Source organism: Pygoscelis adeliae, unplaced genomic scaffold (assembly GCF_000699105.1).
Source record: "Pygoscelis adeliae isolate BGI_AS28 unplaced genomic scaffold, ASM69910v1 Scaffold316, whole genome shotgun sequence".
Taxonomy (NCBI): domain Eukaryota; kingdom Metazoa; phylum Chordata; class Aves; order Sphenisciformes; family Spheniscidae; genus Pygoscelis; species Pygoscelis adeliae.
Window position 1 is genome coordinate 1,568,018 of NW_008824905.1, and position 23,701 is coordinate 1,591,718.

At 40.2% G+C, this 23,701-nt stretch overlaps 1 protein-coding gene across 1 annotated transcript in view; it reads left to right on the plus strand.

Annotated features, from left to right (window-relative positions):
* The first annotated feature begins 9,475 nt into the window (after positions 1-9,475).
* LOC103917716 (chromosome unknown open reading frame, human C4orf22) overlaps positions 9,476-23,701 on the plus strand; it is a 183,957-nt gene continuing 169,731 nt past the window's right edge. Inside the window, exon 1 of the mRNA XM_009324904.1 lies at positions 9,476-9,765. Within this exon, the coding sequence (XP_009323179.1) occupies positions 9,476-9,765 (290 nt within the window). The remainder of the gene's footprint in view (positions 9,766-23,701) is intronic.

The following is a 23,701-nucleotide window of genomic DNA, read 5'->3' on the forward strand; positions in this document are numbered from 1 at the left end:
CATTCCAAGGTCTTTGGACAGGACACCCATGTTTGTCTCTTCGAATTTGGCTGTCTGGCTCTGAGGTTTTTATGTTCTTAGTCCCTGTTTTTGTGTTGCTACCACATTGAGCTTGATAGATAAGACAAACCATACAAAAATTACTTTGGCGTGTAGCTATTTTGTGAGCTGTATAGCTTTTTCCTTTCACTCAGTCGCCAGCAGAGTAGGGGTTTAAGAATGTAACAATCTGTCTGAACGGTTCCCTCCCAGATACAGTGCTACGAACGAGTTTGAATATCTTTACATGGCACTGGTTTGCTGTTGCTGCAGGGTGTTGTACGATTAGGCAGTCAGACAGATGTTCAGGAGCTTGGATCTCTACAGATGTTCTGGCAGAATGGATCAGAATTGAAGCGCACAGCTCATCATTGCAGAACCTAGCAGTGGTTTCAGTAGAAATAGCCCCTCGATTGGCCCCCTTTGAACGTAGATGTTAGACTGTCAGCAGTATGCACGCCATTGGCATGACCAAACTGGCAAGGGCCACAGGCAGTGGTGGGCAGCCTGTAAGAAGAAGCCTGTGTGGGCTCTGGGTCCTTGCCAACCATCTGTCAGTGGTCATTTCCAGGTTCTTTCCTATTGCAGCTCCAGCTAGCTGTGCCAGTCTGTTTGTATTTATGGTCTACCCGCAGATGGAAACCAGTTGATTTTTTCTAACTATTGCTACTTAGGGACAAGCTGCAGGCAAAACAAACACACAGAGAGTAGTCGTGTGTTATTTTGTTCACTGTTGTCTCTTACAGATTTCTAGGTTTTGCTTATTCTTGAGAGAAGCAAACTATTTCTTTATCAACCTGCCATTTAATTAGTCTTTAGATGAACTTGCACATGGGCATCCTTGTTTAACCCTAGGTGAGTCCTGCTGTGGTGTCAGGAAGGGCTCTGGCGGACTTGTAATACTGGGAACGATTCTTTTTTCCCCAGAAACACGTGCTGAGCTGCTAAGCAGGTGGTGAGCGTGCACCAGCCTGCAGCAAACTGAAGCAGCAACTACTTAACTTGCTACTGCTGAACGATGCCAGGCGTACGCCTGTGTGTGAATACAGTCAGCCAAAGGCATAATTGCGTTCTGTGGTGTCCACCAAATGTAGCTCTTGTGGGTACAGAAAGTCTGGACAGGAATACAAAACCATTGTCCCAGCTGTCCTATGGTTATGTGGAATGAGCTATTGCGGATCCAGTTCTTGGCTCTTGAGTAGTTTCCAAAAATAGCGCAAACATCCTTTCTAAGGGCACAGATGGTGGTATTGTGGCTTTATGTACTGTTGTACTGTATGAATTATAGAAGAGTGGTATTGTCCATTTATTGCTCTAAATAAGGAAAATGGAAGAGAAGCCTCTTTCTGCTGCTTGACTTTAGCCACGCACCTACTGGAAAGGGTTTTTGATATCTGCAAAACTCCTTCTGCTTATTTTCTCTTTTACAATCCAAAGACGTGTTTTATCCTGGAACCTTAACACAGCATAGTAGTTCTCACCTGAAGGACTTGAAAGCTGAGTCTGTTTGCTGCACTGAACTTCGTGGAAAGAGTAATATTTCAGTTTGCATCCATGAGAAAGATGAGTTTTGCATATGACTCGTTTATCATTTGTTAGAATTGACCTGTTCTCGTTTTACTAATTCAGCGATTGTTAAAGTACTTGGTGCTTAGTCTAATTCAAAGAGCGAGATTCATCCTTATGGATGTCTTTGTTCAAGATCTTTTCAGGTCAGTAAAAATAAGCTTCTTGCATAGTTTTCAGATAAAATTTGAAACAGGAAAATGATTTTTTTAAAAGGCCCTAAATCCCTTTTTAGGAAACAATGTATAGGTATGAGCCTTTGTCACATGCAAAGTCAACACTATACAGATTCTTTAAGCTTTTAAATTATCTGCATCTTCTTTAAAGAAATTACTGCAAATTATTATTACTTGATTTTTTTTTTTCTCCATAGCTGTACAGTAAGATCCTGAGAATAGCAGATGTGACAGTTTGGTCAGCAGTCATTTTTTCTGCAGTAAGTGAGCGTTTTTGTTACTTTTAAGTGTCCACATTGTTTCTTGAAGTCTGTCTTGTATATTTTTATTGTAGTCCTCATTAGCTTTCTCTTTGTGTGACCCTGACACAGCTTTCAGGAATGAATCCTCGAACCAATTTTAAGTTTCTGGAGTGAAATGATGACCTTGTTGATTTTCACTGGGGTCGGATTTCACCTGATGATGTGAACTTCACGTTCACTTCAGATGAATCCCGTTTTGTTGACTCCCTCTGTGCAAGGCTGTGAGTCGAGACAGCTCGGTAGATTGTTGATGAAAAGCCCGCTAAGCCAAACTAATCCAGAGGTGACCAAGGTGGAGTGGTGTTTTGGGGTCCTACGCTGAAGAGGAGATCTTCCAGTAACCTTGAGAGAAGCTGACTAAAAGAATGCTGGTTCCAGCTGCTTTTGGAGTAAGCTAGGGAACTGATGCAAAATGGTAACATTCGTGGCAATGCATGGAACGGCAGCCCAGCGTACAGGTCTGTTTATGCAATTTGTGTGTTAGGCCATAGACAAGAAGGGTAGTGAAGTGCTTGGAAATTTAGGAAGTATCTGAATCTAAGAACTGACTTTAGGTTTCCTTACTCCTGACTTGGGCAACTAGTTGAAGATGTCCCTGCCCGTGGCAGGGGGGTTGGACTAGCTGACCTTTAAAGGTCCCTTCCAACCCAAACTATTCTATGATTCTATAACTGTCTCTTGTGTATGGGAGGTTTTGTGGAGCTCTGAATCTCCTTATATAATCTCTCTGTATCTATGATTATCTAGGAATGCACGTGTGAAATAAGACAGTATGGCTGAAGAACAGGTCCCACGTTACTTTAGATCTAACGTGTAAGGGCAACAATTAAAAAATAAGGAAAAATTGATAGTTACTGTCAATTGCGTAAGAGCTTTTCTGTCAATTCACTTTTTATGAAACCGTTGTGAAGAATGGAAACGATGTTGTTATGGTTTTTTTTGCTGTTTCAGTGACATATTCGCAAGATAGGAAACTTCAGAATGTTTAAAAATGAAGTTCTTACCACAGTGCTTAAAGGCAGGCTGAAGTGGATCCAGTATTGTGTCTCCAGTTGAGATTGGCATCTAATGAGGCTCTTGCCATCGCATGAACTGTCAATTAAACATTGCCATGAATGGTAGTTCCTTGAAAGAAAGAAGAGTGCTAGGGTGTTAAATGTACATTGTATTACCACAGTCCTAAGGTTTTTCCAGTCTTCACTGGCTGTTTGCACTTTGAGAGCTGCAAATATGACAGATTTGGTAAATCTCATCTTCCTCTTGCTTACGGTCAAAGGTTTATCTCAGGGCATTTGAAGTAGACCTCTTGTTGTGGGCTATTTTTGCCACTCCTGTGAAATCAGCTGACATTGTAATGTGTGTGAGTGTAAGTTAGACTGAAGACAGACAGTGTAACACAACTTCTCTTTTCTGGGACTGCAAGAACGTTAAGGGTAGGCTTCTAAAAGCTGTTTTGGGAAGCTAGCACTAAACTAGGTAATTTGGTGATACAGCTTGAGAGTATAGGCTAGAAGTCTCAAAAAGAACATGGGAATGTCTGGGAGACTTCTTTCGTAGACACTTCTGTGTGGGGACAGAAATAAGCTTTTAGAGTTAAGGCGGCAGCTCTTTCTCTCTCTGCACTAGTGAGCTCTGCTGGCATTGCTGTGTTTTTGGATGGTTTCTGGGTGCAAGGGCTGCTGTAGAGTGTGCTGTCCCACGTATCCCATTTCAGTCTCGCAGGACGTTTTGTCTGGGTAGAGGGAGTATTGTGTACCTTCCTTCTTTCCTTCTTGGCAGCTCTGTATGTGCAGGTTGATCTTCAAGGTGGGCGATACATCCAAAGCATCCAGGAAGCCCCGGGCCAGCTGTGCAAGCTCTGCCCAGCATCATTAGATGCAGCGCACGCATAGCAACTGTCGCACTCGTGGAATGTATTTTACTCAGGTTTCCCAGGAAATTCACGTGAAAAATAAAATTTTTGTGTTTGCTCTTTTGGAAGGTCAACAGCTGCCCCCAACTGAAATTTCCAACACGGAACTCAACATACCAGTGTAACTCCTTTGAGTACTGATATTGTGCCTGTCTGTGCTCAGCTTAGTTTTGCAGGCATGAGTCATTGTATATGTATGCAAGGTAGGTGTATTAAAAATGAACAGCAGAGTAGCTTTCTTCTTTGTTATCTATTTTTAGAGGATGAATGTGTGTGTGTGTGTCTGTGTTTAAAAAATAGCTGAAGCCTAGATACGCTGGTGTTATTGGAAAAAAATAAGGGCTGCACTCTGAATAATATTAAAAAGATCCAAAACCAAAAGAACAAAAAACCCAGCTGGAGTTCTATCAATCAATTATAAAGGATTATTTTAAAAATTGTGGCGTTCTTCACTTTCACCAACTTTTTTTAACCAAAGGCCTCGTACATTTGATGGTTCTTTGAGGGTGCCTTAATGATTTAAGGAACCTTTTGATCTCTTGTGAAAATATTACTCTGCGCTTTAGTATACTTCATTGCTCAAGCTGCTGTTTCATTGTTTGCTTCTTTTCGTGCCGATATCAAAACCTTTTGGCCAGACTGGACTTGATGATTTTCTTAAAAGCTAGGTGATAAACTTAAGAGCATCCTTCGCACTTGTGGTGTAAGATGAGACCTAGCTTATTACGGTACCACAAATGATGCTAACCTGACAGGCGCTAAATCCCTTCTATGGATCAAGACATTTTGTTCCACTGAGCAGTTTCCTCTCCAGCACCAAGTATTGGCTCCTGTTGTGTTTTTGAAGTGCTGCTTTGCTGATTGCAGTAGCATCCTTTTTGTAGGAGCAGATTGAAGAATTTACCCATTTTATTTTTCCAGACATACTCAGAAGAAATTGAAAGATTAGCAAATGCACGTACAATATTGAAACAATAATGTGTTTAGGTAACTCTTAATATAATCTTAGTTCGGCTTCAGGAAGAATTCTTGCTTGTTATTGTGTGATGTGGTTACATGAAGGGGAGCTCCTCTTGGAACATGTCTGGAACATTCACCCGAGGGTGCAAAAAGTATTAAAGGATTCATTGCCCTCAGGCACGTGTAATGTGGAAGACAGCCACCTGGCAGTTTACAAATTAAATTCCTGGATTATCTTCTATCATAGGAAAGGAAGCATTTGGTGTTTGAATAGCATATTGCAACACATTAGCCCCAAGTTTTGCTGTGGAGATAATTGTGTGGGGCACCAGAATTCTGTAATGCTTCTCAGATGTTTTTTAATTGTTCTGTTTGAAGCTCAAGTAACTGACACAGTACAGTGAACAACTGAAGAAAATACAAACATCTAGTAGCTTCTGTTTGTTCAAATATCTTGTTCACTTCATTAACCCTTTTTCTGAACTGTGTTTTCACTGTTTTACTTGCCATGGAGCTGGTTCTTGCCTCTGCTTCTTGGACAGAGATGATACTCTCTGGCCTGTCAGTTGCTTCTGATGGCAGTTTTCATCAGAGGCATTTGGTGAATTCAGGCCAAGTGTGGTTTCTGTAGCTTTTGGTGTCCTAGGGCAGTAATAAGTGACTGCATACCTGCAACACAGCGTTACAGCAGTCACTCTAAAAATGGTGCTCAGCTTATCATGACAAACTGTTTAAGCCCGATAGCTCCAAGTTCCTGCTAAGTGAATTTTTACATCCTGTTAGTATCACAGTTGGGCTAGATGCTGTATTAAAATTTAGCACGCGTTGGTAGCTGCTTTGAAGAGCTCGGAGTTGAGCAGGTGAGACAAAGCAAGTAAGCGATGTGAATTCTGTCCCATGTTCTGTGGCTGTGTGTGAGGTTTCTTGGTGGTTTTTTTTATTTTCTTCTCTCCTGTCCGTCTGCTCTTTCCTTTTTTATCCTTTCATTTCTGGAGCTATGGCCATCACTGTTCACAGACAGTCCTGCAGAGGTTTCAGCGCAACTAAGTTTAGAACATTTTAGGGTCTTCAGTGTGGGTGGCTGGATTTGCAGATGGGGTAGACTTGCTCTGAAGTTGACTACGCCAGGTACCTCAGCTGAGGTGCGATCTATAGATTTCACTTAGATCCTCTGTCTGTAGATTTTATTCCCGGCTTGTGTTGGAAATTGGAAACACAGGTCTAGTTGAGAGACATAAAATCTGTATGTCTGTGCTGCACTGAGCAGGTTTCCTTTGGAGTAAGACTAGTCCAGAATTGTTTTATTGACAGAGGATAATATTAAAAATGTGAACATGTGCAAGTTCAGTGACAATGTATATTAAAACCTCCCAGTGCAGTGAAGTGATCCTGCTAAGGTGAGTACCAGAACAGTCACGGAGAAGTGATGTAGTGAGAAAGCAAAGCTAGTCAAAGAAGGATGAAATTATAAATGCAGGCACAAGGTGTTTTCCCCTGAGACTGGATCCTGTGAAGAGAAGGAGGGAGCTGGTGTTCAACTGGAGCTTTTATGAATTTCATTTGCAGTCAAAAGCTCTACAGAAACCCAGGGGTATCAGCTTCCTGAGAAGCTTATGCAAAAAAGCCCACGACTGCGCAGTTTGCTTGGGACCTTGCAAAAGCCTAAACTTGAATTTCACTTAAAATGAATGGCACCAAAGGAACATTTCAGATTGTGTTCCGGACTTTGTTGCAGGCCATGAGTTGGAAAACAGAGACTGACACACTTCCTGTTGTATGTTAATGTAAATCAAAAAGCAAAAACTCTGGCACTGTAGCTGTTTGTTTTAAAGTCATTGGAAAACTGTGACCAATCATACAGCAACAGGCAGGTAGTATCACAAATGCTGCCGTTTTGAATCTTGCATATGTATGAAAAAAACTGTAGAGGTTTTATAAGCAACGATATCTGTGAAGAGACATGAGCCCAGGACTTTATCTCCAGCGTTTATAAGGATTAAGTACTATCACAAATTAACTGCATTAGTGAAATGGAAGCAGTTGCATATGGTTTGGAGAGTGTTTCAACAACATTTCCTATATGATAATTTTTTTATATATATATATATATAAAATTTTTTTCCCCTCTGTATTCCCGGTATTACCTGGGATTGTTTGCTTTTATGATTGTCTTGGTTTCTGTGGCAGAAATCCATATATTAATATTGAGGAAACCACAAAAATTCCTATCATTGCATCTTTGAAGATGATATCACCTTCTTTTCTCTTTTGAAAAATTGACCAATATGCAGTTGGAAATCATTAGTTTTAAAGGCTTTCAGCCACAATCAAGAAGTACTATAAAACCAGTGTAAGCTGCAAACCAGTAAGTGGGTGTGAGGCACAGTAAATGGATCACGCTCAAACTTTGGCAGGGTTTTAGAGAATAGGGCGTAGCATGGAACGCACCTGCGAGGAGGACGTAAGACCAAATGGGTCATTGGTCTGCAGCTCTTGCCTTCTGATGCGTACGCTTGTGGAAAGAAAAGAATATAGATGATATTGTAATGCAGTATAAGTTGATGGTATGGTCACCTGGAATCCTTGGAAGAAGTTGCCAGTTACAATTACATATAGGACCATCTGCATGAGAAGAGTGTATGATGTGCAAGCAAAGCTATCTGAAGACAGTTCTACCCCTTCACTTAAAGATTGCCTGATTTAAGGAAGTTTTCATCTAGAAGCTGCCTTTTTTTTTATAAGAAAGCTTTTGAAAATGTTTGTGAGAATCACAGAAATACTGTAAGCCCTTATTAAGTACAAATTAATTAGATGAAGCCATAAATAAAAGTAGTGATGTGCAGTCTTGAGACCTGGGGTCTTGATTTCGGCAAAAATGACTGAGGGAAAGGTTGTGGAAGATGCTGTTTGCAAGGCAGAGGGCAAGATTTAGTGAGATGCGTCTGGGGGAAGACGAGGATTTGGAGCTTTTTTTGGGGATAGAACTGATCATAAAATGCATTGTGACTCTCCTAGTTACTGAATCGGGAATTCCTTGCTGCGCTTGGAGTGTTTGACACTTACTTGTTGACAGGGTGAATAGGTACCGATGTGCACACACCACTGGAGTACCAGGCCCTAAGCTTCTGAAGGCAGGAATTTGCCAGCAGACGTCCTGTCTCAGTCTCGCCTCCTGGCCCTCGGTCATCTGTGTTAGTAAAAAGGAGATACGATATAGCCATGAAATATTCTGTATGCGCATGATTTCACTTTGTCAACCATGAGAGACCAGCGTGACGCAAATTTATGGATGAAATTCTGAGTCTGTGAGCTCATACAAACTTGTGATTACTGTGTGGTTGCGTGGGTTTTTTTGCTGAGCTGGCCACAGGTATCAGAAGTATCTTCCATTTCTTCTTGTGCAAATCGTAGGGCCAGCACAGGTTTTGACCATCGAAGAAGGTGAAGGATTTTCCTTTGCTGAGGTAATTTTTGCCTCCTGTTATTGACTGGTCTGTGAAAGGTCAGCATCTGTCTGTTTGATGTTACCTGTCATCCTCTGTTGAAATCGTATGCGTTGCCTGGTAATGTCAGATATAAGACCGTCTTTGTCATAAAGTTCAGTCTTCCCTTTTGCTTCTTAGCTCTAGGGAACTGTTGAATAAATTCTTGTCTTAGCTTATCCCTACAGTGTCCCTTTCTCATTTTTCAGTTATGTTGCATTGTGCATATAGCTAGCTGATTGTGGGAAGTCAAGAGACAAATTACTGATCGTGCTACCTGAAAACATCAGAAAATCCAACCTTTTATCCAAACATTTCACAGTCACAATAAGAGACAAAATGATGGTTGCACATTCCTTAAGCATTTATGTTGTATTTATTAGGAGACAAAGACTAAATATTTGAATTTCGAGAGGTTTGCACTTGCACTTTATAGCCAGGTGGCTTGGATTTGAATTCTTGTGGTGGCAAATCTCCAAACCGGATAGATACAGTATACCGTGTGTAACTATAGCCACTCAGAGTTCCAGTGTAATCCCCCAAATGGCTTCACTTAATCAGAGATTTCACTCGTTCCTTCATAGCAGCTTAAAGGCAATGTAAAAATATCCAATTTTTATTCACATTCTAACATTTGCTTTTAATAGGTTTCAGCCCTGATCAAAAGCCACAGTTCCTCTCTACCAAGAAGTCTTATTTCATGACCACAACACCTGATATCTTGTTTAAAGCATTTGTGTTACTGGGTTTGGCCTGGTTTTTCTAAGCAGGCTATAACATAACACATAAGACAATTTTTATATAAAGCTAAATTAAGATGTTCCATGTGCTTTTTTTCAAGTTCAGGTTTAATGGCAGAATGATATCTGCAAAGGTACTCCCTGTGCTATATTTACGTTCTTAGGAAATGATCTTAGGAAACTCGATCTTCCAGAACAAGAAGGACCATTAAATCTAGGAACAGTCAACATGATGTTATTTTAATTATAGACAGCATCTCAGGGCTTGGACCATTTACGTGCTCTACGGGCTTTCACGATGGTTTCCCAGTGCGACTGGTGTAAGATTCTGTCCGTGCACCGCTCACTTATGCGGAGTGTGATGTTCAGTCCATTGAAGAAGGCACCAGTACGTAACAACTCAGCCGTAGGTGCCCAGGCTGCCAGTCAGCGTCCTTGTGCGCAGGCCGTTCCAAAACCAAGTGCTCTCGGCAAACTCCCTCTTCGTGGGCCAGGCCTGGGGGCTCCTCTGAGTGCTCCTTCTGAATTCATTGTTTTGGGAGATATGTCTGTGAGACGCAAAGAAGATGGAAGCGGAGATAGCTTGCAGTGAGATGAAGGGTGAAAGCACCAAACAAGCCACATTACCATTACATTCTAGTATTTTTTCTTCCCACCCCAATGGTTTAATCCGATATGAGCAGATGACTGGATCATCTGCTTTCAGGTTGCAATAAAATCTCTCCCTGATTCTGAATTAGCCATCTAAGTAAACATCATCTTAAATTTGGCAAGAAATTTTTGAGTATTTCCAAGTGACAGTGGTTTGGATTTCAATTTTTACCCTCGCACGTTTAGGAAAAGTCCTTGCTCAACTACTGGTGCCCTATTTGCGAGGATTTCCCAACATACCATTCAGGTTACTCGAGGTGACTGCTTTTCTTTCATGACTTCGCCACAGGAGTCTTACTTTTTTAATAGCAGTCCACTTTGTGCTGCAAGTGCCTTGGGGGGGATGTATTTGTTTAGCTTTCAAGCGTTCAGTTAGCACTTAAAGGTGAAAAGTTACTTTTAAAAAGTGAAAAATAACACTTCATAACCTGTTACTTTGCCTTTTTAACTTTTTCCCATTCTTTTACTAGGAGGAAATAATTAGGTAAAAAAAAAAAAGAAGAAATCATGAAGGAAACACGGGCCTTTTGCCGCTCTTTCTGCATGGAAAAAAGAGTTCCACTGAAAATATATTAAGAAAGCTTTTTCTTTTTTCCTGAAACATTTCAGCAAGAATTATAAACAAATTAGTGACAAAATAAACAGGTATATTTTCCTGTAGACTTCCTGTCCATAAACTTGTTGTTTTGATAATTAGACTTGATACATGATTTCTTTCTGTCTGGTTCTACAGAGAACTCAGTATGTCACTCCAGCAGAGTAAGGGAGAACTGATTTGTAGACAGGCTGTAAGACTGAGGGATGTTTGGACACGTGGATTTTCAACATTTACCTTTTGTTGCCTTAGGAGTGCATTTTGCTTTTTCAATGAATTCAGCAAGTCGCTTTTTAAAGTTCTCAGTTGCATTCACAGCCTGGAGGGTACTAGCATTTTCAAGGCTGACAAACATAAACTTGGATTCACACCTGCCTAAGTAAAAATAATAATAATACTTCTTTTTCACTCATCAGCCCGAGTAATTTGTCATTTAATATCAATGCTGCTAGGTGATAACTGTCTTTCTCACAAAGAGTTTCAGTTATTGTTGTACCAAATGCAGTATGAACTCAATACTGATGACTAATGGAATGACATTTTCATTAAGCCTGGAGAAGTTGAATCTCTTTCTATTTGGTAAGCTCAGGAATTCTTTTCTCTGTTGGTGAAAAATATTCTGAGTCTTCTGAGGATCAGCCGTCTGCTGTCTTGGTGCATTTGAGCCCTATCCTTCACAGAAGAAAATTGGAGCTTTTTCGATGGGAAAATGTCCATTTACCTTTTAAAAAACATAGCTAAATACACGGCATTAAAACAACCGGCTCTGCGTCTAAATTCATAAATGGACGTGAGCGGCTTCGGTGAGATGTTGTACTGTACTGTTGAAACTCTGTTGGCTTTGTCTGGCTTCAGCTGCTAGCCATTGGTTTTGGCTAGGTCCTTCCCTGCTAAATTAATGAGCTTGGTAATATCCGGTATTTTTTCCACATGAAGATATTTATAACTCCGTCACCTCTTCATCTTTTTGATAAGTGATTCCAACCATACCCATGTACCAGGCTTTGAAGTACATCTTCGAGGCATATGCTTCCTAGTTTGGCAGTGCAGTGAAATATTCTTGACCACTGCTAACTTGTCAGTGGGTTTTATATGGAGGAAGGAAGCGTGGAGGCTATCAGGGTCCTTCAGCGCTCATCCAGTACTCACTAGGGTCGTCTAATTAACAATGAGTTCCTGTGCTGTTTCATATGCTTATACGGGTCCACCTACCTCCCTCAGTCCAGATGTTTTTACAGTCTTAAAAGGTAGTAGAATATAATATTTACAAGATGTGGAATAAAAGGCTAATCCCGATATATATAAAATAATATCTGCCCATTGTAATGGTAAATGACTCTTTCTCGTATCATGGTGTTACAGTCTTGTCTCCAGTTGTATCCTCCATCCGTTTTCCTCCCTGTCAAAAACCTGAATGAAGGAGTGTTTACAGTACGTTTAGAAAGTTGGGTTCTAGCAGACAAGGATGCTTTTACTCAGAAGATGCTGCCAGCAGGGTCTCCCTTGCTGCAAGCCAGGTTCCTTAGGTCAGGCTTATCCCCTGCCCAAGCACCTCAGTGAGGACAACGGTGACCTGACAAGATACCTATGTATGGTTACTCTGGAACACGGAATAATGTGCTTTTTTCCCTTTCACAGGCAGTAGGCTTTTTTTTTTTTTTTCCCTCTGCAGTCATGTGATTTGCTATCATGGACTTACATTTCTGCCACAAAAAGAGTTCGTTTTACTGTCTTTTTTTCACAGCTCTCGTTAATATCTCATTGCATTTTATTACATGAAGCATTTAAAATTAGGAATAACCTTGGTTTTCTCCAGCTCCTTTCAGTGGGGGTTGTTTTTATTCTGTTTGTATTTATAAGAAATGGCTAAAATCTTCCTTTTCAGGGCAAATTGCATCATATTTGACCGTTTTCATTGGTGTCAGGTAGTATGAATGAGGAAAGGTACGAACAACATACAAAACAATGAGACAACATCCGATGAAGAATGAGAAATGAAAAAAGAAAAAAAAAGATTAAGGTGTTTATTGCATTGTAAGATGTGAAATATCTGACTCTGACAGTAACGCTGGCTGACGTGTGCCCACATAACAGGTATGCAGTGCAGAGTCGGTGTGAACGTCAGACCATCCAAGTTTGAGCATATTCTGTTTCTGACTGTTCTTTAAAGAATTTGTGGAAGTGCTTAAAGAAGCCTTAAATCTGACTTAGCGTATACCCAATTATTGATATATCTGCCCTAAATTAGTTGGAATAAATGGTCGTCTGATTGTAAAAAGAAGTTATAAATGACTTGAGTAGGAGAAATATCTCTGTGGATAAGCCAAATTCCTTCAGTTTGTTAGCATAGCCTGTTATTTTGTTGGAAAGTGCTGTCACTGCAACAGCAAATTCTCGTCTGCTGGAAACTGTTTAGTTTTTGTGGCATCTGGCAGCATCTTCAATATGAGTCTTCAATTGTATTTGATGGAAATATAACCGAGTTCCATCTGTTTAACACGTGCTTTCTACCGAAAGTGGGGCACACATGCAAGTTTATTTCCGATGTTCATAAATAAGATACCAGCGAAACCCACATATCAAGCCAGACTCTTCTGGAATGGATTTTAACATCTTAACCATAGGAAGCAATTGAGCCCCCTCCTTACCCCACTTTATTTTTTCTCGCCAACCCGCCCACATGCTCCTTGTGGTGCATTAGGTTTTGGAGCTCCTTTTTAAAGCCTTCTTTAATTTTCCTGAAAAACCAAATGAAAATGGATCATCGTGACTTTAAAGAAAATAGGAAAATTGCTAACGATACTGCAGCTGTCCATTTCTGTTAACGGTACACATGGGAGTATTGAAAATGGTCTGCCGAAGAAATGTAGACTTTTAGCCCACAAAAATACGGAAAGCAGAGGTAAAAGGCTTGGAGCAGCAGCAGAGTTAACTAGAGCGCTGGCAGATTTTGCCCCATCGAGGGAATATGGCTTGAACATGCAGCAGTGGCTTCGGAGAAACGTGGCCTCCAAGATCTCCTGGTGTGCTCCTGCCGATCTCCGTTCCCGCGGGGAGCATGCCGACTGCCTCGCTGCGGCTCTGCGCTGGAGAATTGCATTCCCCACCCACCCACAGGTTTGCTGGGTCCTCTGCTCACCTCGGACTGCCTGCTCCGTAGAAAGCCACCCAGTCTTGAGCGAAATCTGACCGTGTCTGGAACATGAAGGATCTGTAGCGTACGTTTTAAGTAAAGGCTCCCAAGTGTTAAAAAAGCATAGAGTAAGTGGTTCACAGCAGTTCTACAAAAATGTTAGCACCCCATACAGCCATCATCACTGAAGCTTAAATAAATACTGACTTATTGCCTCAGATCACCTCCTTTTTTATTCAGCACCTTTCTTTGTTGGGCCTGGAATGGCCTCTCTAATCAAGTTGGCCAGGTAGGCAGAAGGCAGAACTCAAGAATGTAACTGATATAGAAATAACAGGCATTAACTTCCACGAAGGTTTTCTGTTGTTTTCAGTAGTTGATTGGCTGTCTTAGTTATCGTGTAATAATAATAATTGTAGGAAATGCTTCTGATGTGAAGCCAGCGGAGAAGCTTGTTTTTTACAAACTAAAATGGTCCTGCTCCCAGTTTGTGACAAACAAAGTGCTGCTTCACCTGCAAGCTCCTCGCTGTCAAAGGGATGCTCAGAACTTCCCAAGGCTCCAGCAGTTTTTGCATAATTCACACGTGGTAAAGAAATGGTAATTTTTTCTTATCCTACCAATATTTGGATTGCTCTGTGAAGCAAATAGGCAGTATTTTGCCCAATGTTTTGAAGTTGGGTAGAGTCCCCTAATATATCAAGTTCCCACCACCACGTCTGCTAACAGAGGTATCCCTGCCTGGATTCTGGATTTGAGCTGCTGCTCCAGACAGGTTTAAGTTTCTGGGAGGTTTGTGTCATATCTCACAGCCTCATGTCTCTTAAACGCTCCAGGATATCTAAAATGGCACTGTATGCCTGCATTTAGGTATAATCAAATTTCAAACTGTGAAACAATAAGACAGTCTAGCGCAGCAAGGCAGGCCAAGACCGTGGATTCTGCCAGAGCCTTTGTGGTTATGAAAAGTCTCATGTGCGAAGTATTCACATGTTGCAGTGATGAATATCAGGGTAAGTATAGAAACACCTAGGTGAAAGATGGGTAGTTTGTACTTCCAGGTAAGAACAGAGGTGGTGTTAAACCCAGAATACACACTTTGAAAACATTTGTTTTCTTCTGTGACATAGTTCTCATCGTAAAATAATTTCTAAACCTTGGTTTTGATTTGTGGTGCTTTAGCAAGTGTAACCCTTTATTTAGTAAAATGGGCTACGGAATGTTGTGCGTGTGGGTATTCAGCATTAAGATCTTGGATTCTATAGTTAAATAGAACAGCAAGATCAGCTGTGGAGTTCTTCGTTACTGAAGAAACTAAGCCTTGCAAAACCACGGAGCTTTACTAGTCAAAACATGAAACTGAGTGTCAGCTGGGCAGAATCTAGAATGATTTATTTCATTTATTTATGATAAAAATTAGATCTCTTTCAGTAATCATTCCATGTACTCAAAAGGAATTTCACATTATAACCATATGGGCTAAAGTATATACGCACAAATATTCTGATAAAGGTACTAATAATTTTTTTACGAGTAAAAACATTTAGATAGTAAATTTCTAGCTGTCAGCAATTGCCGTGTAAGTTGGATCAGAAAGGTGTATTTCATTGTGCCAAACAGTCGGGTGAATGATATCACAAGGCGGCTGGCCTACGCTGTATGCCAAAGGTATTCCTTAACCTTTAACTTGCAAAAATAGCAGGAAAAAACCCATTGAGGTTTATCTTCTTGGCTGATTTATGCAACAAGTTCAATGGTAAAATTTCCATCCAAATCAGAATCAAGTCCTTAAGAGTGGTTAAGGGGAAGTAGGGGCAGCTTTTGGGAGTTGCGAATTATTTTGTCAAACTTAAACTTTCATAATCTTAAGGCATTCAGGGAGTCGCTGGCTACATGTTTTATATGTGTTTGGACGATCTGCATCTTTCTACTAGATGGTCCTCTCCAGCAAATAAACAGACTTTCCTGAATTAAAGGTTTGTTGGGAATTCCTTTGGCTGCAGTAGGCTGAAATACAAGGAAGCCGATACACTTGGCTCCTTCATTGCTGTCTGCGGAGAACTTAGAAAACAGTGTAAATTTCCACCGTATTTTTGGGAAAACAAGCTGACAAAATCGGTTCCATAATATGCGGTGAAAAATGTGAACCAGTATTTTGTCATTGTCAGTAATATCATTCCCTTTTTAAATGATGAAGTAAAGCTTCTGTGGAACTTAACATTGGAGAATTTAGTCGCATCTGGCAGAGAATTACCTGTAAGATGAGGTTTGCTTACTCAGTCCTCATTTTCAAGAGTGGGTGGTAAGTTTTGATGAATTATTGTTAGGACTTGGGTTCCTTATTTAACATTTTAACCCCTAACCGGTCTGGGCCTTTACAGAAGTTTTGTGCAGTATCATAAAAGTCGCTCACTTTCTGGGAGGGTATTTGTTTTGTTAAGTCCCTTAATGCTTTTTTGGATACTGATTTAAAATTATTTCCTTCCGCTGTTGTAATTCTTGGTAATTAATGCAATTAAGTACTACAGGTTCTCCTTCAGTTGTACCAGCTGCGTCTGTTCACGTGCGTCTGACTCGTGCTTTGGCCCTGGCTTAGATAGGGCAGCGTATTAATAAGCAAGCACGGACTGCCTGTGAGTGAGCGGCGTGTAGGGGTTGATCCGCTGCGAAGGCTGGACCTGATTCTCAGCCTGCGTTTGAAGGGGTGGGAGGAGATGAAAGGCAATTCAGTAGCGTGTTCAGCCCTGAGTCCCAAAACCATTTTAGGGACGCTGGATTTCACCATAGTATTGCTCGTGAGGCTGCCACATTATCCTTGCTTGGTTTCTAAGCATCATTCTTCAGTGGTGCTGGGCCTGTTGGTGACAATCCTGATGTTGGAAAGGAAGTCCTATTCTCCTTCCTCTGAGGCAGTGACTTGGGTCTTAAACTTGGGAGGAAACATTTCATGAAGAAGGGCCTTTGCCAGTCCTTACTGAGTTTGTTTTTTCGTTCCTTGGTTCCTTATGTTTGCTCTGTGAAGGTGATTAACTTTAAGTAGCCAATGTCCTTGAAGCTACCACCCCTATGTTTGCAGATTTTACTGTAATTGCCCACTTTTGGAAATGGCAGTGGTACAGTTCTACAAGAAAGGAGTTTTTTGGTCCCACGCTGCCGGCTGTCAAGGGTTGCTGATGGTTCATATTATCTAATCCCTGACCCTTTTTAGCAGTAGGGAACTGGAGAGAGGGTTTTGTCATCTCCCATGTGCTGTGCCAAGGTGAGAACAGCTTCTTACACAGAGAGCAACTGCTTCCTGATGGAGGAGGGCTAGGAAGAGTTCTGCCTGCAAGTGACAGCTGCTTGGTGTACCACCGCAACTCTGACTTGTTTTGGTCTCTTTAGCCAGTTCATTGAGTAAGATGGTATTTCTTAACACATGGCTCTAAATTTATAAGATTCCTGCCCTGGAATTTTCTTCTAAGTTTCAGCTCAGAGAAACGGTGGTGAAAAGATACGTATGTTGATATCCTCAGGATGTCTCTCAAGTGCCAAAGCTTTATTGTGTTTGCCCCCCCCCCCCCGAAACTTACAGGCACTGGACCCTAGTTGACTTTCTATTTTTATATGCCTGGGATTCACAGATCCCTGCAATCGGAGCCTGACTAATGATGTTGCAGTAGTGGTCGTAATTGGTTCCTTTTGTGATAGGAGGGGATGCAACTCAGCTGATACAAGCAACAATTGTGTCTGTAGCTAAAGTAATACAGAAGCTTCACAGCCTTTCCTCTCGTGTCCGGGGTCTGCTTTTATTTTTAGCTTCTCTATGACAGGTTTATTGGACTTGTCAGCCTTGACTTTTTAGCCCCATGACTACATGTAAGACATAGCTGTATGTGATGGTAAGACTGCTGGGAAAATGGCAGAAAGAGGGTAAACAGAAACAGTGGAAAATGCCCGCTGGAGTTTGCTGTTTCTTCAGCTGCTGAGAAATAGGACAATCTCTGTGAATTTGTTACTGTATGGGACAGATTGAAGAAGTTTAATAAAAGTTCAGTTCAATCTCAATGGGAGATGACAATATGCTTATGTAAAGCATATTATATGTAGCTGTTATCGATATACTTCTGAGCATTGTATCTCAGTGGCTAGAATACGGAAGGAATCTATTTTAATCTGGAAGTAAAGCACAAGTTTTTAACAAGGATAATTGACATTTTAGTGGCTTAATAATGTATATGGAGTTAACTTTCATAATTTAAATCAAGCCTGGCTGTCTTACTGATACATGAACTTTCAGTAAACCGCCAACATGTATTTAGGAGTAATTTCTTTTTACCCATGCTGAGCAGGATGCTGGATTTGTCATTAAAAGGGTAGGTCTTGTTCAAAAACGGCAGAAGGTAATAATTGGGTTCATTAAGTCTGTACCACATCTCTGTTCACCAGTTGGGTACAGGTGAGGAAGTTTGCTCCTTAACAGGCCTCATGATTTAGAGATGACTCTCACCTGCTGTGAGAAGATTAGGTAAAGTCAGAGTAGGAGGTCACGTGTTTTTCTTTCCGGTGTATTTGAGGCTGCTGCGGTCGTTTCTTCTGTAAGTTTCAGATAAAAATTCTGCTTGTGAGCTTACATTTTACATGCGTAAAATTGGTTTGGAATGTGGCAACTTCAGAGACACGTTACCACAAATATTTGCAGTAAATGTTGTCTTGTCTTTTTTGTTCTTGTTTTACTATTAGATGTAGGGATTTTTTTGGTTTTTTTTTTTCCTTTTTAATCCGTGGGGGTACAAATGATTTGGGCTGAGCCTAAATGAGATTTCCAGTGTAGTTTTAGTGATAGCTGCTGTTGGATTTCCCAGAGCTCGTTTGTTTAACTTTGGTTTTGTGTGACAAACAGTTGAAAATTATATTCTCCCAGAATTTTTCAAGGAAATCCTTAACAAAACTATTAGCTTGCTTATATTGCTGGGAATGTTTTTGCTTAAACTACTTTAGTACCTTGGAGGATTTCAAGGTGTTAAATATGACAACAGTTTTAAAAACGTATTCTAGGGGAGAGTCAGTAAACTATTCACTAGTAAGGCTGTGACAACTGTGCAAGGCAAATTGTTAGGAATGGTAACGAAGAATGGAATTGGAGGGTATGGATAAGTGTGGTGTGCTGGGGAACAAGCAGCGTGGCGTTTGTACGGGGAAATCCTGCCTCACGCATTTGTCAGAGTTATTTGAGGAAAACTCCAACTGTGTAAATGAAGTTGGTTTGGTTGACGTAGCACATCTACTGTTTATATAGTGCTTTCCAGAAAGTGGGAAGAAAAAGCTATTCCTATACATTAGCTAAAACTATACATGGATTTTTGCTCTTGGATAGAACTGTTGAGTTCTCTTGACTTACTGAATGAGGATATTGGGAGGGAAGAGGGTTTCTGCCTTGTTTCGTGCTTTTCTATTGTTTTTTTTAACTCCTGCTCGGAATTTGTAAATGTTTTGAGTACTGAAAACTTAAGAGATTTTAAGTCCAGCGCCTATTTATCTGAGAACTGTATTTTAATCTTACTTTTTAGAAAAGGTTTTCACTTGTATGGTGACTGTTCCAAATAGTTTAGTGTAGAAAACATCGTGTAAAAAGCAGTAAATAGTGAGCAGTTGCAGGGCAATTAAGGTTGTTCAGTCCGGGTGAGTGAATCTGGTCCAGAAACACTGCTTTTTGGTCGAGTAAAATAGAAACTGAATTATGCTCTTCCGCACCAAAGCTATGTGCTGCCGTGTGTTCCATTATGGCATTTCCAGTGGTGTGGTTTCACTTTAGGAGAACAGTTAATTTAGTATGCACTTCAATCCAAATGCTTTCCTGAGCTGGGTTTCTGATAGTAGTCTCAGGATAAAAATCCTGAGTAGTTTCTTCATGGTTTTCAGGCTTTCTATTTTATACATCTTATTACATGAAATATCAGAATGTGATTCAGAACAAAATTGCTGCAATTTTACTGTAAATATAGTTTGGCCGTAAGTTGGTCTTTACCATCTCTAGAAGTTGTCCCAAAACCATCATGCGTGGCTCGGCACAGTTTAACACAATTGGCCATCTCTAGTCAATAAAGGCCCTTAATGGAGCCGTTGTGCGAGATGAACTGTTTTTCACCTTGAGATGCAGCGAGGTTTTTGCAAGTTAGCGTGGAGGCCACCGGTGGACCAGTTTACATTGCATCTTATCTGAGCTGGAGTTGCTGCATATTGCAATTCAGGTTGAAAATTTCCTTGCGTTGGTCTGACTCCTGCAGTCAGTTTCATACTTCCTCATGTAAAACTTCACACCATGAGTAACCTGAACAATTGTATAACTGGAGGGAATGGATAATGCAAGCACCTTCTCAAGGAGCTAGCGAACACCCTGTGTTAAACAGACTTGGTTTTCCTCGGTGGGGAGAGGTTCGTTGCCGTGCCCTGCTTCTTTACTGATGTGAGGCTTGAGATTATCATAAGATGCAGTCAAACATTGCAAGTCAATGCATGTGCTCTGGGGGAGTGCAACCAGCGGGAGAAGCAAGAAGATAATTCAGACCTGCTGTTGCTCATCTGCACATGTCTAGTGTCTTTAGTCATTGAGGAAATGCCAATCCAAAAATTCCCACTTGCCAGTCTGTAGGAAGAAAACAGTTTCTCGGTAATAGTGATGAATTGTCAGGTCCGGCATTCGGTGGCTATATTGATATATCAAGTGCCTCTTTTTTGCTTGATTATAAGACAGAGCTTCTGAAAACCATAGCAATGGTTAGGAGGGGAGGGAGTCCTCTCTCTGACCAAATACATGGGTCTGCATAATCTAGGCATGTTTCACATGCTTTTTCCACTCAAGATACATAAAAAGGCTGTGTGCATGTGCATTTCACAGCAGCATATTTGAGCATTTGTCAGTTTGTCTTAAATTGCAGGGATTAAAGGGCTTAGGCCCGAAATTCTCTTTCAGAAGCTTACAGTAGGACATATTGTACTCTTCTAAGTGCAGTACACCTCCAAGTAATAATTATCTGAATGCTGAAAACAGTACAAAGCAATTATTCTGAGAGCGTTCCCCCCCCGTGGAACTCCCTCCACTTTTGTTTGTTTTAAATAAGCAAAACCCCAACCAAGAAAAGCTTTTGTCTGTTTCACTAACTGCTCTCTTGAAAACAACTGAATCTCTTCAAATCAGACATGCTCAAAAATTAATCTTGAGGGCGAAAACATATACAGCTATCAGTGTTGTTTGTGCAATTTTGATGCTGCTGAAAAGAAGACAGATTAGAAAGTGTTAGGCATAACTAAATACTCTAAGCAGTCACTACAGCACCTTAAAGTATCAGAATGTATAAAAATATTAGGAACCACTGGGAAATATTATTGTTCTTTTTTTTGTTTATTTAGATTTGTAAAGCTTGATTTATGGATCTAATGATGCTGTACAGTTCAAGTGATCTTACTCTTGTAATGCTTTTTTAATTGTTCAAGGTATAACCCCCATGATTTTAAGGAAAAAAAAAAAGGGAGGGGGAATTACATGCACAAAAAACCTTGTACTGAAACACGAAACTGTTAAAACTATTTTTGTGAACCAGTCCTTTCTGCAGTGTAAGCGCTCAGAGTGCTGAGTGTGAAAGCTAGAGATGGGCTACAGAAACTTGGGTATTCTCACGCCTTGACATTCGGCATCAGGGCAATATTAAAATGCAAATTGACACCTAGCTTGTAATTTCTTAGACAAATTAACAAACTTCGGAAGGTCCTGGAATTTGTGGGGGTTTCATTCTTGTTCTGATTTCAGGCCTTCTTCTGTCATAAAGTAAACAAACTTAACATGCTAGAACTGGCAGATTTTTTTTTAATTTCTTCAAAATATTTGGAGTGCTTTGTAGCTGATTTGCTGATATTAACATGTGCAACAGTACTTCTCTAAGGAATGTAATTAATATTGTTCCACATAGAATTAAATATCCCTCTGATTATTTATGACCTGATGAACTGTTTTCTGAACCAATACTCACACTCAAGGGTCAAGGTTCACAACTTGATTTCTGTTAGCAACTCTGATTGAAATGCAGACTCTTTGTAGTCATGCACTTTTAGCTGTATAGCACGTTTTGTAAATAAAATACTTGCAAATCTCTGTGGGCGTAACTCTCATAACTAAATGCATTAGCGGATATGATTTTGCAACATCAGCTGTGATACTGCTGATTTTAAAAAAATGAATTATTTCACTATCAGATAAATCTTTTCTCTCTTCTGTCTATATTTTCCAGATTTTCAATAAGTCTTCATGTTTACTTCTTACTCTAAACTCAAACTTACTTTAAAATACACAGGGGGAAAAAAGCAGCGCATTACGAAAACACTTAAGCAGTTAAGAAAAGCAAATAACAGGCTTATTTCAAAAGCTCTTCACAGGAAAATCTTAACTGAATTACTTGGAAGCTCTAAAAATCATTAATCTTTTTTCATAATTAATGACATAATGAAAGTAAACAAAATAATTGAATGGATTTTGATATAATTTTCAAAAGTAGTTTAGGAAGTACAAACTGCACGCAATTATATCAGCAAGTTGTAAGAAATTACTTTTTTGCGTTCAAATTACATCTTTTATTTAGTTGATTTTTGTGGACAGTTCTTCAACTTAATAGGGAATGAGAGTTTCTAAGATAGATTGAGATCTAGTGTGAAACTTTCAAACTACCTGTAAAATAACAAGCTTATGTCTATTTTTTCACTTTATTTTTCCTAGGGGAAAAAAAAATCTAATGCTGTTCTTATCTCTGGAAGTTGCAGGACAGAGATTGTTTCCTGCTTCAGATGTTACGGTATATAAGACTGTTAGTTTTCAGGTATTTGATATAGTAATGGGCAGGATTCCAGCCTGTTTTCAACAGGTAATCCAGTAGTTCTTTATTTGTCGATATCAAGTTCCATTGCACACATCAGTAACCTGCTTCGAAGGGCTAATTAATCAGACTGTTAGAAGAAGCTGGCACGTATAACTGATTTTTAGCTAGCCCTTAAAGACCAACATGGGAAGGCATAAAGCGAACTTACAGAATCATTAAGGTTGTCCTCTCACAGGCCCAGCTAACGCTGTACTTCCTAACCCCAACTCTTACTTCCAGCTACTGTTTTTTGGGCTTTGTAAGGCAGTTAAAACTCTCTCTTTCAAAATCCCTGCATAGTTCCCAGGTACCGTGAGGAGATGTTGGTGTAGAACTCGTAGTACAGAACTCCCATGAGCGCAAGAGTTGCTTGTGCTAGGAGAACTTCTTGTGCTTTGCGGCAATCAGCGAGGCTGTAGAAGAGTAACCGTCTCCTTGGTTCCTCCTTTAGTTCTGTCACAGTGGAAACCTGTTTTTCCTTTTTCAACCAGCCCTTTGAGAAGCTCATGGAAATAACATGAATGAACAGGCAGTGGCTATGTTTGGATTTGTATGGCTCCCAGTGCATGAATTTCCCTGATTTCATCATAAAATTGTGCAATTCCCAATATCAGGTTAGGTTTTGAAAGAAAGAGTAACCTAAGAGTAAAACAAAGCAGAGCAGTGCCTGTCTGGGCAATGCTTATTTGTTTGTTTTCTGCTTAAACATTTTAACCTCATTATGATTCTTGTAAATGGGTCCAGGAAGACTGAAGAACTGTAAACAGGAACCATATGCTACAGAACCTTAACTTATAACTTTTATTTTCCTTTTTAAAAATGCTGCAGGTTTTCTAAATTACAGAGCACTTCTCACTACTATTTAGCAATTCAGAACTATGGTCATAGTCAGATGGATGAGGTATGAGGTATTATATTAGGGCAAGATTTACTTCTTGGCAAAATTTCAGTTTCTTGGATTAACCAATTGCCAGTGAGCTTGTTTGGGGATATGTATGGAAGCCGAGTACTGTGCTACCTTTCATCAAACGTAATAAAACTACTATTTTATACTTGCAAGTACATATGTAGCAGCATGTAAACTCCTAATAGTAGAATTTTAGTTTAATGTCTTCTTTTTTTATTGTTATGTACATAAGATGTTGGGCCAGACCCACAACTGTTGTCATCTGTGTAGATCTGCTGAAGTTAATACAGCTTTACTGAGATGCATGACATCTGTCTGTGTGTGTGTGAGAGAAAGAGCTGGAAATGTGGTTC